Genomic DNA, 16,663 nt, shown 5'->3' with positions numbered 1-16,663 from the left:
GCCCCCCATCACTGGAGGCAGGTGTCCCTGGGGGTGCCCATGGTGAGGGGTCCCTCGTTGGTGTCCCTGGGGGTGCCCACGGCGAGGGGTCCCTCGTTGGTGTCCCTGGGGGTGCCCACGGTGAGGGGTCCCTTGGTGATGTCCCTGGGGGTGCCCACGGTGAGGGGTCGTTGGTGTCCCTGGGGGTGCCCACGGTGAGGGGTCCCTTGGTGATGTCCCTGGGGGTGCCCATGGTGAGGGGTCCCTCGTTGGTGTCCCTGGGGGTGCCCACGGTGAGGGGTCCCTTGGTGATGTCCCTGGGGGTGCCCACGGTGAGGGGTCCCTCGTTGGTGTCCCTGGGGGTGCCCACGGTGAGGGGTCCCTCGTTGGTGTCCCTGGGGGTGCCCACGGTGAGGGGTCCCTCGGTGCAGTGACACTGAGCGGGGTCCCATGGGAGGTGAGCTCGCTGTGGGGCGATGCCAGATCCGGGTGCAGGGACAGCCCCTGTGTGCCCCATTCCTGGGGGGAGCCTGCAGAGCGGGCAGCTGGGCCGTGAGCCGGGGCTGTGGGCACGGCTGGGCCCAGGCCATGCTGCTGGCTGAGGCCGCTGGAGGTGAGCTGGGCGGCTGGCGGGGCCGTGGCAGGGGACAAGGACACTGGAGGGGCTGTTGTGGCCACCGAGGGGGTGGAGGTGGGGGCTGTGGGGCTGTGCAGCTCTGGCTGCTGCCCTCCCTGTCCCATAGAAGGGGGACTCAGGGCAGGGTGGGGGCTGCCAGCGCTCCCTGCCACCTCCCAGCCCGGGGCCTGTGGGGTGGGCAAGGCCACATCTGCCCTCTCCATGCCATGGGATTGCCCTCCTGCCTGCGTGTCCAGCATCCCCTCTGGCATCTCTGCACCAGGAATGGCACTGCTGGTGGCCAGAGCCATTTCCCTGGAGTCCCCGTGGCCTCTCCCTGCAGTGCCATGTCCCTGCGTGCCCACACGGCCCTCGCTGCCGCCGCCCCGTGCTGCTGGCGCAAGGGACACATCCACCTGGGCACGGCCCCAGCCCCCACCAGCGGGGTGGGGACCCCAGGGAGCAGGGACACCCTGCCCCAGGCTGCTCCTGCTGGGCACAGCCCCCTGGGGCTCATGCCAGGGCCCTGCCGGGCCGTGGTTTGCAGAGTGGGGGCTCACGGAGCTCTGGGTGGGCGGGTGGTGCTCAGAGGGGGGCACAGGCACTGCATCCTCCTCCTCCTCCTCCTCCTCACCCAGAAAGGCAGGGGTGGTGTGTGTGGCAGTGGCTGACCCCACATCCTCGGGGCCCACGCTCACGAGGTCATTCCTGGCTAAATGCCCGGGCCCAGCGTCTCGCCCAGGCACAGGGGCGGCAGTGTGCTCCTCCTCGGGGCCTGGCTGCCCCTGGCTCTCTCCTCCCAGCTCGGTGGTGAGCAGGGCCTCGGTGGGCACCTCCCAGGGCCCCTCCGTGCCCAGCTCTGCCTTGGGCTCCTCGCCTTTGCTCTCCTTCTCCGTGAAGGGGTAGTAGGACAGATCCTCGTGGAAGTTGATGAAGTTATAATCGTAGTAAAAGTCATCCACAAAGACATTTCCTTTCCTGGCTGAGAAGTCCTCCTCGCTGATGACGTTGACATCGTTGGACTCCGGGACGTTTGGGATTAAGGGGTTAAATTTAGGAACGTGCTTGCTGGGGATGTAATGGATCTCATTAAACACCTCCCTGCTGGAGGAGCCGCTGCCCGACCAGTCGGTGCTGTCCCATTTCTGGTGGCACTGTGGCAAGGAGCAAAGCCTCTGGGGGCTGGGTCTCTGGGCAGGGTCGCACGGGGTCCCAGAGCTGTTGCTGCAGTGCACTGGGCGCCTCTGGGTGCCGTTCCCACACGTCACCGAGCACTGCGGAGGGAAGAGAGAGGCACAGGGCTGGGGGGTGTTGCACACAACTTTTATGAAAAATCTTTTCTTTAACATTTTTCCTCCTGAGAAGCTGAGAGGCCTCAGGAACAAAAGGTAAACAATGGTTATCTGCTGCTGTGGAATGCAACAGGTGGATCTTTGATTAGCCCTTGTTGGATGTTTGTAATTAATGGTTAATCACAGCCCAGCTGGTTCGGACAGAGAGCCGAGCCACAGACCTTTGTGATCATTCTTTCTTATTCTATTCTTAGCCTTCTGATGAAATCCTTTCTTCTATTCTTTCAGTATAATTTTAATGTAATATATAACATAAAATAATAAATCAGCCTTCTGAAACATGGAGTCAGATCCTCGTCTCTTCCCTCATCCTCAGACCCCTGTGAACACGGTCACAAAGGGGCAGGGCCAGGAGTGGTGCCAGTGCTCCCTCTGTGAGGGCTCCAGGTCCCTCTGGCAGCTCCCACCACCCACCCCGGACAGCTCCTGTGCCAGTCCCACCCTGGCAGGCAGAGCATTCCTGCCCAAATCCCCGCTGGAGAGCGTGCCAGAGCAGGGCTGGGGCTGTGGGGGTTTGCTCAGGGTGATCCTTGACCGGCTTCCCATCCAGAAACGGTTTTCCCGGGAGATGGAGGCTGGGAAGGGCAGGGGTGAGATGAGATGAGCTAATGGGCCTTTCCTGTGACCTATGGCCATGAATTGCATCTCTTCTTCGAGAAGAGCATTCTTTGAAGCAGGGAATAACAACATGGGTGTTGTCCGAGTAGGGAAAAAGCAAAGGTCAGGAAGGAGCTCTGCTGGGGACACGCCATCCCCCCATAATGGGCTCTTTGAGATGGGCCAGCACGAAAGAAACTGAGAAGGAGAACAGCAGCATTTTCTGCTGCATTTGGGGCTTGGAGCAACCCAGGCTTGGGAAAGGTGTCCCTGCCCATGGCAGGGGGTGGAACCAGACGGGCTTTAAGGTCCCTTCCACCCCAGAGCATTCCAGGATTCCCTGGTAACACCACGTGGCCACCACCAGGCATTTCTGGAGCTGGAATCACCCGTTACCACACACCAGCACTGTGAGAGGGCTGCAAGGAGCTGCTCCCCTGAAGAACCACAAACCAGCCTTCTGACCACATCAGCGTCTTTGGAAACTCCACAAAGCTGCATGTGCAGAGCTTCGGGGTCCTCCTGAGGCACTGGGTCCCAGTGTGAAGCAGGGCCAGGTGCCCCAGTGCCAGGTGGGCACACTGCTCCTGCCTGGGCTCTGCAGACAAAGCTTTCCCACCCTGCTGGCTCTGCTGACAGAAGGACCACGGCTCTGGGAAGCTTCCCAGCCCCTCCAATCCCCCTAATTATGGTGGAAATGGAAAAGAAAGAGGGCTCTCCCTTTAAATTAAAGGACAGAAAAATTACAGAACCTCAAAATCCCAAACACATTTTCTCCAGGGCTCACAAATCCACTGGTGCCAACACCACAGAGGCCAGCAGAGAGGGCTGGGGCTGCCCTGCCCAGCTCTGACCCACCTACAAGCCATAATTTTCCCTTTAAATCAATGCATCCATCTTTCTCAGCCCTTAATTGTGGCTTTTGTGGGCCCCTAGAAAAATATTTCCAACTCGCTCTCATCTAGCCTTCAAATCCTCGGTTCACATTTGATTCCATTTGTTCCTTAGCAACAAGCTCTGTTCCCAGGCTCTCTCCTTTCTCTCCTGATATTTGTCTTCCCTCTGAACACTTTTGGAGCGGCTGTTTAAATTAGGAGTTATCATTTTCTGGTTGAAACCCTCAGCCTGTGGCTAAGCTGATTCACAAAAACACAAAAATAAATCAAGGCTGCACAGAGTGTCACCATTAATCACCCCATGGAATCATTTGGCTTGGAAGGGACCTTGAAGATCATCCAGTTCCACCTCCTGCCCTGGGCAGGCACACCTTCCACTGCACCAGGCTGTTCCAAGCCGTGTCCAGCTGAAAACCTCATTTCTGCCCTGCCTGTGTGAGTGAGGGGGCTGCAAAGCCCAGGGCTGGGGCAGGATAAACTGCCCAATGCCCCTTCCCCACCCTGAGAGCTCCCCAAGCAATGGAATCCCCATCCATGGGAGCTTGGGGCACAGTTAAACTGCCCAATGCCCCTTCCCCACCCTGAGACCTCCCCAAGCAACGGAATCCCCATCCGGGGGAGCCCACAGGGACACAGCCATGGATTTCTGTGAGCAGGAGCACACCCATCACCCTGGGGCAGGCTGAGGTGTCTGGGGGCTCCTGTCCCCAGCTCCCACCCCTTTGCAAGACACTGGCACATCCCCAATGTCCCCTCTCACCTCGGACCAGTTGCCCACAGCCCACGGGGAGGGACAGGGCACCTCTGGGTGGCAGGGCATGGTGGCATCCGGCTTGGTGAGGTGCTGGCAGTCTGCTGGCTGCAGGGCCCTCTGCTCGTCCAGCCCCACGCTCTGGATGCACAGCACCGTCCTCTTCATCAGCCCTGCCCGGCCACACGTGGCTGAGCACTGCTGCCACTCACCCACCCACCACCTGCACAGGGGGAAAAAGGGGAAAAATAGGGGGGAAAAGGGGGGAAAAGGGGGGGGGAAAGGGGGGGAAAGGGGGGAAAAGGGGAATGGGGAATAGAAAAGGGGAAAGGGAAAGATCTCAGCCAGAGCAAGCAGCCGTGCCCCAGGATCCATCCCACTGCCCATCACATGAGGCCATGGGGAAAGGAGGATCCCAAATGTGTCAGCCCAAGGTCTGGGAGCTCAGACAGAGGCTCAGGGATGGGACAGGCCCCGAGCTGTGCCGGGGTTATGTGCACAGAGGCAGAGAGGAGCATCCTGCCAGGACGGGGCCTCCTGTGAGGCTCAGCCTGTGGACAGGCAATGCCTGCGGTGGTCAGGCAACCCCAGGGATGCTGTCACGGACCAGCCCGGGGCCTGGGGCCCCTGCCCAGGGCGAGGGAGGGGGAGCAGGGCGGGAGGCACCTGGCTGGGCAGGGCTCCTCGCTGCAGGTGCGCTGCTGGTCGTCGGGGCGCGTCAGCGCGTCGCAGAACCGCTCCTCCACCAGCCCCGCCAGCCTCTCCACGCAGTGCACCACCTGCCGCTGCACCCCTGCGGGAGGACGGGCACTGAGGGCACCCCCGGGGCACTGACAGACACCCTGGGGGCACTGACAGCCACCCTGGGGACACTGACAGACACCCTGGGGGCACTGGCACCACGTGGGCACCAGCACCGCTTTGGAAACCGAACCCGATCACCCAGCAGGGCACGGGAGGGTTCACTCGGTGAGCCAGGACAGGGGGAAGGAAATGAGAGCAGCACTTGAAGGTGCAAGTTCATTGGTGCTGAGGCTGAGGTGCCCTGGCAGAGCCCCTGGCACCGGGGCAGGATGGCAGCTGGAGTTGCAGCCACGGAGCTGCACGGGGCTGGCACCACTGCCCGGAGCACAGCCGGTGTGCACTGCGAGCTCTGCGGCTGCCAAGGGGCAGCACTCGGCTCCTTCGGCAGCCCTGCCCCAGCCCAGCTCAGGGACAGACACTGCCCAAAGCCTCGTGTCCCCAGCCTGCTCACAGGGTTTTATGGTGACCTCAGCACACTGCCTCACTCAGGCTGCTGTCCCCGTTCCTGTAACACGTACTTGACCTGTGACATGGAGAGCTGTCACCACAGGCTCAGCTGAGACTGACAGAACCCTGCTGAAGCTGCTGAGCTGGGCCCTGGCTCAAGCACTTGGGAGCTTGCAGGGCCTTGGGACTCACCAGAGGCTCACTGTGAGCTCTCCCAAACCCAATCTCATCTCACATCATCAGTCAGTGCAGGAAGAGGGGCTCGGCCCTCCTCCAGCTGCTCACCCTCACCCGACTGCTGCCTGATTCACTCCTCTATTTCCCTTCCCTTCTGGAAGCCAAGCACTGGAATCATACAAAGAAAAGCTGGTTTTAAACAAAGCCCATGTCCTGGCACTCTGTGCTACCTAGAAAGCACAAGTGTCCTTGAATTCCCCTTTTTTCCGGTGCCAGCTGCTCTCGAGGAAGCGCTTGCTGCTCCCAGCCTCCCCCGGCAGAGTTCCAGAAATGTCCCTCTGCACCAGCTGCCCCAAAAGCTGCCCTGGGGACCCTGGCATACCCAGCCAGTGGGGCAGGAGGGGGAAAGCAAATGTCCCCACACGGACACTGTGGGACCCCAGTGCTCTCTGTAAAACCCTGGGTATCCTCCCGCTGGAGAGGCCCAGCCAGGCAGGAGACCAGCCCTTCCACACTGCCTGACTTCTCTAAAGCTCTTTTGTCTCCATCCCGCGCAGGGTAACAGGACACCGAGCCGGGAGCACTGATAAAGCCCCGCGGTTCCTGCTGAGCACCACGGGCATGACCTCAGCAGATGTGCCTTTCTTCTGCCCCTAGGACCTGTGAAACCCAAGAGCCAGGAATTCCAAAGGCTCCCCAGGGTCCCTCCACTGCCCAGAGCGGGTGTCCCGGGGGCTGTGCTCACCTGTCCCGCAGGTGGCCGTGCAGGTGGTCCAGGAGCCAAAGCGCCACAGGAACTCGGGCTGCTCGATCTCGTTCTCGCTGTCAGCCGGGCGCTGGATCGTGTACTGGTACCTCACCCCGGGGTTGGTCTCCTGGAACAGCAGCTGCGGACACAGGGGACAGGCAGGGGGTGAACAGCAGCTGTGGACACAGGGGACAGCAGCTGGGGGATACAGGGGACAAGCACGGGGTGGTTGGGCAGGGCAATGGGGGGTGGCACTGCCCCGGGAGCTTCTCAGGGTGACAGAGTTGCCCAACAGGACCAGGAGGACGCGACCCTGTGCCCAGCACCCCAACAGAGCTGGACGGGATTTGGAGTAAGCCGGTTTGTGGAAGGTGTCCCTGCCCATGGGTGGAATTTCCTAAGCTGCCTCCCACTGCACAGGGGCTCCTGCTGCTCTGTGGCTGACACAAGCCCTGCTGGAAGCGCCCGTGCTCGCGAGGGCCGGGAGTTCATCCCTGTTTTTCTTAGCCTAAGCACTCCCATTATTGCCAAAGCTTTGTTGTTCTTGGAGCTTTGGCGGGAGAGCCAGGGCGCCTTTCCAAAACCTCTCCATGAATATCGAAACGCTGTTGTCCACGGGTTTTAATTAGGTTATGAATCCCAGAAAGTGATTTGTGGGTGCCGAGCAAGCCAGCACTCCCATTAACAGCAGCCCTTGGCAGCAGCAGGCCCAGGATCCTGCTCACATCCCACCCCGAGCTGCTGCTGAAGGAAAGGCAGGAGGAGATTGTGGCTGCTCGGGGTGCCTGGGCTCTGGGAGAGCCTGTGCAAAGGAGGGGGTGTTCTGGGGAGTGTGTGGGGCTGAGCCACGACTGCCAGGGCAGGGGGATCCTGGGGGTCCGTGGGATGCAGCTCCACGGCCACCACCACCTCTGCAGCACGCCTGGCAGCACGAGGGATGGCAGCCTGGTGCCAGCTGTGCCATCGCGTGTGGGATGATTCCCACTGGTTTCTGCAGAGGAAGGCTTGGCCTCACGGTCACAAGGACAGTGACTCCCAGAGCTCTGCATGAGCTGGCAGCTCCCTCCCTCCTGACTGTCCAGCCCAGCCAGAAACACTGGGGGCTCTTTCCCTGCTGGAGATAAGATATGGGAAAGGCCTCAGGAAACGGCTCTTTCTCCTCACACTCCCTCTCCTGTGCAAATATTCTGCAGAATGCTGCAAAGGGGATGAGGCTCAGCGGCAAGTGCTGTGGGCTGGAGACATCCCTGGGCTGGCAGCGTGTGCTTGGCTGCCCCAGCTCCCAGAGAAACACACCCTGAGGAGGGCAGAGCCCATCCCCTGCATGCAGGGAGGGCTGTGAGGGGCCACGGCAGCTCAGCCCCACAGGCAGGGCAGGATCCATCCTACCTGGATCCACACGGGCTCCACGGTGGGCCCCGGAGAGGTGAGGTTCTCCCAGTTGCCTGTCCTCTTGTAGGTGAAGGTGGTCCCTGCCACCCTGTAGTCCCCGTTCCACTGGATGGTCCAGCCTCCATTCAGGAAATACTTCTCGGGGTCCTCGCTCCGCAGCGCCAGGAAATTCCCGGCTTCTGCCACCTCCTCAATCCGGATCTCCCGGGCTCCCACGGGGATAATCCCAATGTCCACATAGCCTGGGAATGGAACCAAGCGTTGGTCTTGGGGGAGTCAGAGGTGTCTGAGATGGTTTTTGTCCTTGGGTGGGTGCTGTGTCCCCCGGGTGTCAGCACTGTGCCAATCCTTACAGCTCTGTAAGGCACCAGCGGGCACCAAGCACCACCTGAGTTCCTGCTGTCTTATCCCCAAAAAATCAACAAGCTGGAATTAAACTCCCCCTCCAAAGGAGCAGCAGCAGCCCAGCTGTGCTGGACCAGCACGGGGTGCTCTGGGGACAGCAGGAGGTGCCCTTACCCAGCCCCTCGCTGTCCTCGAAGGTCTTGTGCACGGTGTGGCAGGTGGAGCCGTCCCCGTGGCACACCCCGCAGCGATCCTCCACGGCGTGAGAGTCAATCTCATAGTCACAGCCCACGTTCTGCAAGGGAGCCCTGTCAGCCCCACACCAGCACCTCCCAGTCCCTCCCAGCACCAGCTGCATCTTCCCCAGGGGATTCACAGCATCCTGGCATGGCTTGGGGTGGAAGGGACCTTGGATTCACAGCATCCTGGCATGGCTTGGGGTGGAGGGGACGTTAAAGACAATGCAGTTCCAGCCCCCTGCAATGGGCAGGGACACCTTCCCTGAGACCAGGGTGCTCCAAGGTAGCTCCAGGTTGCATCCATCCTGGCCTGGGCGGTGCTCTGGCTCCTTGAGGCCAGCACAGAGGCTGACACTGCCCGTAGCACTCACCCCAGGGGAACCAGGAACGCTCTCCAAGTGGGGAATGGCAAAAGGAGCGAGCTCAGCACCAGAGGGAGGGGATGCTGATTGCCCGAGGCTGGGTGCTGCCCCTGGGGTGCTTTCCAGGCCCGGGTGCCCCCGGGTGCCAGCCCACCTTGCAGATGCCGTTGATGCAGACGTCGCGGCTGGCGTCGCTGTCGTAGCAGGGCGTGCCGTCCACCACCGCGTCCCGCAGCTTCTCCGCAAAGTACTCGTGCTCGGGCCGGCAGTGCAGCTCGCAGGGGTTCACTGGGGAACAGGCACACACTCAGCCCCAGCACTGCTCTCTCCTAAAGCACAAACCAACCCTGCAAGCCCAGGGCAGTGTAAAATACAAAATACAGCACGAGCTGCAGGGCAAGGCAGGGACACAAACAGCAGCTCCGGCCGCTCCAGGTTTGAGGTCTCTGCCCTGCACTCACTGTTGTTGGGCACTGGTGTCCACTTGTAGAGCTTCCCCTTGTAGAGCATGGGGTTGAACTGGCTGCACTGGACCTGGCGGAAGGAGGGCCTGTCCGGGGGGCAGCGCCGCACGTTGCAGATCCGGAACCGCTTGCGCTCGCCCAGGCAGTACCGGCCCCCGTACTTGGGCCTGGGGGAGGCAAAAACCCCTCACAAGGGCTGGCAGGGCACAGGCCTCAGAGTCACACAGCTCTGGAATGGTTTGGGTCGGAAGGGACCTCAGATCCATCCCTGTTCCACCCCCTGCCATGGGTGTTCCATCCACCTTCCACAGACCAGGCAGCTCCAAGCCCTGCCCACACTGGTGCCCTTCCTGCAGCTGCTCTGGAGGAGCTGCTCTCCATCCCACCCGGGGAATCCTCCTGACTCTGCTCCTCCACTGCCCCAGGGAATGGCAAACTGACACTGGGCTTTTTAAAGCAGGAGGGACTCGAGAAGCACAGCAGTGCTTTCCTCAGATGCCAGCAGACCCTCACAACACGGCCACCATCTCCCACCACGCTGCCTTGTCCTGTCACATCACTGTCCATGGCCCATGTCCCAGTGACCCCACGAGAATTCCTTCTCCTGGGCACACTCTGCTGAAGAGAATGGAGCTAATGATTATTTTAGGGCTGTGTTTACACGCTCTGCCCTGAGGAATGGCTGCGGGAGGGGGGCATGCCCAGCACACATTTTCTCACTTCATCCCAAGGGCAAAGCTGAAGATTTACCTCCAGTGGCCAAAGCAAACAACAGCCCGGGAAATTCCCAGTGTTTGCTCTCCTGCCTGTCCACAGCTGTGTTTGGAACTCTCCACAAACCACCACAGCACCTCTGCCACAGCGTTTATGTCAAACACAAATCCAGGTCCTGATCCAGGACCGAGATGACAGAGCACTTCCCTCAAGAGCCCAGCAGCACGTACCAAACTCACCCGAGGAAGAGGACGGGCAGAACATGTCTGGGAGGGTCAGGAGCTCACTCTGGGGCTGTCAGAGCTCCCCATGCCATGGAAAAGCAAATCCCCTGGAACATCACTACAAAGCCCCTTCCCTCCCCATCCCAGGCTGCTCTGACACCAGGGCAAGCCGGGGGTTTTGGCTGAATCCAGTGCAACAGGGGTTTGGTGACCAAGGGGACACGTGGGGAGCAGATGGGTCAGCAGAAATCCCAGGATGGAGGTGGCAGCTCCTCCAGCAGTGCCCGGACACTTCCAGCCAGCACTGGCTGATGGAATGCAGCAGGGTGATAAACTGCAGCAGGATTTTTCAAAACAACTCTGAATCAGGCTCCAAGAATGCCTGGGTTGCTGCTCTGTCACTGAAGGACACTGGATATGTTTTACATCTCTGAGCGTGGAGCCTCTGCCCTTTGTTTGAGTCACACTGCAGCACTCCGGGGCAGGGGATGGAACCAGTCCCTCCCAGCCCAAACCAGCCCAGCATTCTGGGACTCCTGACTGCTGTCCTGGGTCTGGGCAGGCCAGGCTCAGGGCAGGCTTACGTGGGGTGGCTGCAGTGCCTCTCAGCACTCTGCACTCCTGCCCCACAGCTGCGGGAGCAGGAGGCCCAGGCGCTCCAGGAGCTCCAGCCGCCGTCGATGGGCTCGGGCCGGAAGCCCACGGGAACACACTCGCCATTGAAGCACCACTGCAGGACAGGAGGGGAACACGGGGTCAAGGGTGGGCACAACTGAGGCCCAGCACACAGGCTGGCCCGTGGAAATCCCTGCTCTGCTTGCATGGGGGTGCCTGGGGTCAGCTGGGCTCTGCCACAGCCTGGAGCTCCTCAAGGCACGGGAAACCCAGAGGAGTTGGGCTGTTTGAGGGTTTGGGGGAGACAACAAACCCAAAGCTCCAGGAGACCCCTCAGCAAGGGGATCCACAGCCCAGTGTCAGCCCAGAGGGGCTCCCCAGCAGCGGGAGAGATCCCAGGGAGGAGCATCCACCATGGCAGCAGAATGAGCCATGTGCTCTCCTGCCATGGTCATTAACTGTGGGTTTCACCTTCCCAGGTGATTCAGGTGACCCCAAGTGAGTCACCTTCCCTGAGGGCAGCCCCTGCTGAGGGCAGGAGGTGTTTGGGCAGAGGGATGAGCCCAGCCCTGCAGTGACCCTGCAGAGCCCCTGTGTGTGCAGGAGCAGGGCTCCCCGAGGCCATGGAGGGGTGTCACCCACTGTTACCTTGCTCTCCCCGCAGGCTGTGCCATCCACAGCTGCATCCAGCTTGGAGTGACACGTGTTCCCCACCGTGCACCACAGCGTGCTGCAGACACTCTGTGGGGAGAGAGGGACAGGTTCCTGCCTGGCACAGAGCCCTCCTTTGGGCACAGATCCATCCCTGGGGCACAGACCAGATCCATCCCCTGGGGCACAGACCAGATCCATCCCTCACAGATCCCTCCCTTGGGCACCGATCCCTCCCTCGGGCACAGATCCATCCCTGGGGCACAGACCAGATCCATCCCTGGGGCACAGACCAGATCCATCCCTGGGGAATAGATCCAACCCTCAGGCACAGATCAGACCCCTCCCTTGGGCAGGGTGGGCACAGCCAAGCCCCCCCGAGCCCCCCCATGTGCCCCAGCCCCCCTTACGTCCATGTCGTCGCAGAAGGTGGAGTAGGGGCCGTACTGCAGCCGGCACTGGTGGCCCACGTCGTACAGGACGCCCGGGGGCACCAGGGGAAAGTCCAGCAGCTCCCGGGCCGGGGGGTCATCCAGGCACAGCCCCCAGCCCCGGCTGCAAGAGAGGGGACAGCACTGTCACCCCGTGTCCCACAGCACTGTCACCCAGCGTCCCACAGCACTGGCACCCAGTGTCCCACAGCACTGGCACCCAGCGTCCCACAGCACTGTCACCCAGTGTCCCACAGCAGTGTCACCCCGTGTCCCACAGCACTGTCACCCAGCGTCCCACAGCACTGTCACCCAGCGTCCCTCAGCACTGTCACCCAGCGTCCCACAGCAGTGTCACCCAGCGTCCCACAGCAGTGTCACCCCGTGTCCCACAGCACTGTCACCCAGCGTCCCACAGCACTGTCACCCAGCGTCCCACAGCACTGGCACCCAGTGTCCCACAGCACTGTCACCCAGCGTCCCACAGCACTGGCACCCAGTGTCCCACAGCACTGGCACCCAGCGTCCCACAGCACTGGCACCCAGTGTCCCACAGCACTGTCACCCAGCGTCCCACAGCACTGGCACCCAGTGTCCCACAGCACTGTCACCCAGTGTCCCACAGCACTGGCACCCAGTGTCCCACAGCACTGTCACCCAGTGTCCCACAGCACTGTCACCCAGCGTCCCACAGCAGTGTCACTCAGCGTCCCACAGCACTGTCACCCAGCGTCCCACAGCAGTGTCACCCAGCGTCCCACAGCACTGGCACCCAGTGTCCCACAGCACTGGCACCCAGTGTCCCACAGCACTGGCACCCAGCGTCCCACAGCAGTGTCACTCAGCGTCCCACAGCACTGTCACCCAGCGTCCCACAGCAGTGTCACTCAGCGTCCCACAGCACTGGCACCCAGCATCCCACAGCACTGTCACCCCGTGTCCCACAGCAGTGTCACCCAGCGTCCCACAGCAGGGTCACCCAGCGTCCCACAGCACTGTCACCCCGTGTCCCACAGCAGTGTCACCCCGTGTCCCACAGCACTGTCACCCAGCGTCCCACAGCAGGGTCACCCAGTGTCCCACAGCAGGGTCACCCAGTGTCCCACAGCAGTGTCACCCAGTGTCCCACAGCAGTGTCACCCCGTGTCCCACAGCAGTGTCACCCAGTGTCCCACAGCAGTGTCACCCCGTGTCCCACAGCACTGTCACCCAGCGTCCCACAGCACTGGCACCCAGCGTCCCACAGCACTGTCACCCAGTGTCCCACAGCACTGGCACCCAGCGTCCCACAGCAGTGTCACCCAGCGTCCCACAGCACTGGCACCCAGTGTCCCACAGCAGTGTCACCCCGTGTCCCACAGCACTGGCACCCAGCGTCCCACAGCAGTGTCACCCAGTGTCCCACAGCACTGTCACCCAGTGTCCCACAGCACTGGCACCCCGTGTCCCACAGCACTGTCACCCAGTGTCCCACAGCACTGTCACCCAGTGTCCCACAGCAGTGGCACCCAGTGTCCCACAGCAGTGTCACCCAGTGTCCCACAGCACTGGCACCCAGTGTCCCACAGCAATGTCACCCAGCGTCCCACAGCACTGTCACCCAGCATCCCACAGCACTGTCACCCAGCGTCCCACAGCACTGTCACCCAGCATCCCACAGCAGTGTCACCCCGTGTCCCACAGCACTGGCACCCAGCGTCCCACAGCACTGTCACCCAGCGTCCCACAGCAGTGTCACCCTGTGTCCCACAGCACTGTCACCCAGTGTCCCACAGCAGTGTCACCCAGCGTCCCACAGCAGTGTCACCCCGTGTCCCACAGCACTGTCACCCAGTGTCCCACAGCAGGGTCACCCAGTGTCCCACAGCAGTGTCACCCCGTGTCCCACAGCACTGGCACCCAGCGTCCCACAGCAGTGTCACCCAGCGTCCCACAGCACTGTCACCCAGCGTCCCACAGCAGTGTCACCCTGTGTCCCACAGCACTGTCACCCAGTGTCCCTCAGCACTGGCACCCAGCATCCCACAGCACTGTCACCCCGTGTCCCTCAGCAGTGTCACCCCATGTCCCACAGCAGTGTCACCCAGCGTCCCTCACCGCCGGCAGGGGATGGGAACAGCCACTGGTCAATGTCCGGCATGAGCAACCAGCATTTCCCACTGACACAGCCCCGGCTCTGCAGTCCCTGGGGCTGCCCCGGTGTGGATGGGCACCTCTGGGTACCTCACCGGGGTGGGAGCCCCCAGAGTGATCCCCCCACGTCCCCCCGGCATGGCAGACATGGGGAAGGTGAAGGGACAAAGACAGAAGGGGCAACAGCAATAAATGTCCCAGAGGACATTTATGTCAACAGCCAGAAGTCCCTGCAGATGCTGCCAACAGGACTAAAGGAGATGAATAAAGCAGCTGGACATGCCCCTGCCCGGCCCAGACCAGGCTGGACAGGACAGCTCTGGGGCAGAGGTGCCTCCCCTGCTCCAGCTGCTGCTGACACTTCCCAAACACAGCCGGGATTGTCCAGGCTCAGCCCGCGGTGTTATTTCAACAAACTCGTTTCCAGCAAGGCCCAGCCCCTGGCAAGGCTGTGGTGGAGGATCGGATTACTCGGGTTTGTTGGGAATTCACGTGCAGTGAGATTCCTTTTTAAGCCAAAGCAGCAGCACGGAAACAGGGCTGGGAGCAGGGGAGCTGCTGCTTTGGGGTGCTGGCAGTGCCACGGGGCGATGCCCAGCAGAACCAGCACCCCCTCCTCCCTTTCCCATCCCACCAGCGAGCTCCACACTGGACACCTGCAAACAGCTCCCTTGGCTGGGGACAGCCCCTTAAACTGCCATGCATGTCCTCACTGAAATACACTTGTATTTCCCTGTGGGAAGAACCAGGAAAGGGGCTGTTTGCAGCAGCCCGGGGACTCAAAAATCTCCATTTCCAAACTCCCAAGAGCAGGAGCATCCTGCTGCTCCCGGCCCAGTGGGAATGGCAGGATCCCATCCCAGTGGGGCTCAGCTGGGATGGATTGGGTAGCTGGAGACAGGGTTCTGTGTCAGGCACACGCTGCAGGGCACCTCCCCACGTATTTCCACAGAATCCCAGAACCTGGCATGGTTGGGTTGGAAGGAGCCTTAAAGCCCATCCCACTCTGTACACTTGGAGTGTTTTCTCTAAGCACAGAAGGTGTCCTTACTGCACAAAGTCCAGGCTCAAGCACTTCAGCCTGGATGAGCCCCAGGTGTGACACTCGTGCGGCTCTGGACTCTTCACCCTGTGCCCGTTTGGGCCCCACAGTCCCCCCTGCACTGTCCCCAGCCTCCTCCTGCTCCTCTGAGCTGCCTGGGGCACTCCCTGCCCTGCCCCAGCTCACAGAGGGGTCTCTGTCCAGTCTGGGGGTCACTGCGACCTGCTTCAGCTTTCCAGCTTTTCCAGAACCTATTGCTTTGTTAAATATTTTACAGTCATTCTCCTGGTCTGTTCAATTGGCCAAAACACATCTCCAAGCAGGGAAAAATTGGCCTGAGTTTCCCTCTGGCTTCCAGGGATGTGCAGTAAATCCCAGTCCACAGGGAAAGATGCAGGGGCCTGCACTGCTCTGCCTGTTCCAGCCCGCTCCTTAACGAGCTGGAGGATGGAGTGGATGGAACAGTGATTAAATCTCCATCTGTGAGCAGCCTGAGAGGATCTGCAGATACATTTGAGAGCAGGATTAAAATTCCAAAAGCTCCCAGGGAACTGGAGGAAGGGTCCAAAGAAGCCAGGACAGAATTCAACAAAAACAAAGGCAAAGCTTGGAGCCTGGGAAGAACCAGCAGCACAGCCATGGGGCTGGAGGGGCTGGCAGAGGGGTGGCAAGGGCAGCAGGCCCTGGCAAGAGGAGGATGATGGAAGGAGAGCTCCAGCACTGTGGAAAGAGGCTGAAAATCTGGTTGTCTGATGCAGAGCCAAGACTGAAGGGTCCCTCCAGCACTGAGCATCAGCAGCCACCCTGTGCCAGCACCCTACACTGGCCTGAGCCAAGGTGGGGACACCTTCCTTGGGGACAGGCTGCCACAGCAGGGACAGGACAGCTCCTCCCAGGGCCCCCTCGTGCCCAGGCAGACCCTGACTGGAGCCCCAGCTGCAGCAGCACCGACTGCAGTGCTGGGGCCCTGCTGCTGCTGCCAGGAATCACTTTCAGATGCTCCAACGTTCAGCAGTGCTTGTGAAATAACAATGATCTTGTGTAAAATAATAACAATCACCATGCAAGAGCGTGGTTTTCCCGAACACGAGGTCTGCTCCACGCACACCCAGCAAGCCCAGGTCAGCAGGGTCGGGTTTCCTGGCTCCCTCCCTCCTGCTCTCCTGCCAGCATCCCGTTACAGCACTCCTGTCTGTGCCCTGGCCCGGGGCTCACAGCCGGTGGCAGACAGCTCCCGAGGCAGAGCTGCTCCTTGGGGGAGCAGAGACACCCAAACCCCAGCACAGGAGCTTCCAGCTGCTCTGTCTCCCCATCAGCAGCAGCCCGGGGTCAGCACAGGCAGGAAATTCTTCCTGCCCCAGCGAAGGTTCAAAGCAGAGGGCCAAGAGCGCTGCGGAAGCGGGAGAGCTCCATTGCTCAGAAAGGCATAAATCAGCAGTAATTCCCCTGCACGGGGCCAACCCACATGGCCCAGGCTGGGATCTGGGAGCGGAGCCTGGCCCCAGCAGCCTCCCCTGGCCCAGCTCTCCCCTCGCTGCTCCTCACTGCTTCCAAACCTTCCTGCAGCAAGGGGGAAATGTTCCTCCAGTGCAAGCCACTGGCTGACAAACCAAACTGCGGGCTGGGCTCCTTGGAACTCCCTAACAACAGGCTGAAAAATCAGCCACGGGTGCTAAAAATAAAC

General features: G+C 61.1%; 1 protein-coding gene across 1 annotated transcript in view; it reads right to left on the bottom strand.

The window, feature by feature from the left end:
• Positions 1-16,663, bottom strand: part of ADAMTS7 (ADAM metallopeptidase with thrombospondin type 1 motif 7) — a 37,084-nt gene that overhangs the window by 11,955 nt on the left and 8,466 nt on the right. Inside the window, 11 exon segments of the mRNA XM_030955399.1 lie at positions 1-1,869; positions 4,201-4,414; positions 4,858-4,984; positions 6,365-6,506; positions 7,757-8,001; positions 8,279-8,399; positions 8,860-8,993; positions 9,167-9,336; positions 10,692-10,837; positions 11,371-11,463; positions 11,784-11,928. Of these exon segments, the coding sequence (XP_030811259.1) occupies positions 1-1,869; positions 4,201-4,414; positions 4,858-4,984; positions 6,365-6,506; positions 7,757-8,001; positions 8,279-8,399; positions 8,860-8,993; positions 9,167-9,336; positions 10,692-10,837; positions 11,371-11,463; positions 11,784-11,928 (3,406 nt within the window).

This window comes from Camarhynchus parvulus, chromosome 10, assembly GCF_901933205.1.
Source record: "Camarhynchus parvulus chromosome 10, STF_HiC, whole genome shotgun sequence".
In the NCBI taxonomy this organism is placed as follows: domain Eukaryota; kingdom Metazoa; phylum Chordata; class Aves; order Passeriformes; family Thraupidae; genus Camarhynchus; species Camarhynchus parvulus.
The sequence above is the reverse complement of the archived record's forward strand: the minus strand, read 5'-3'. Positions and strand labels throughout refer to the sequence as shown.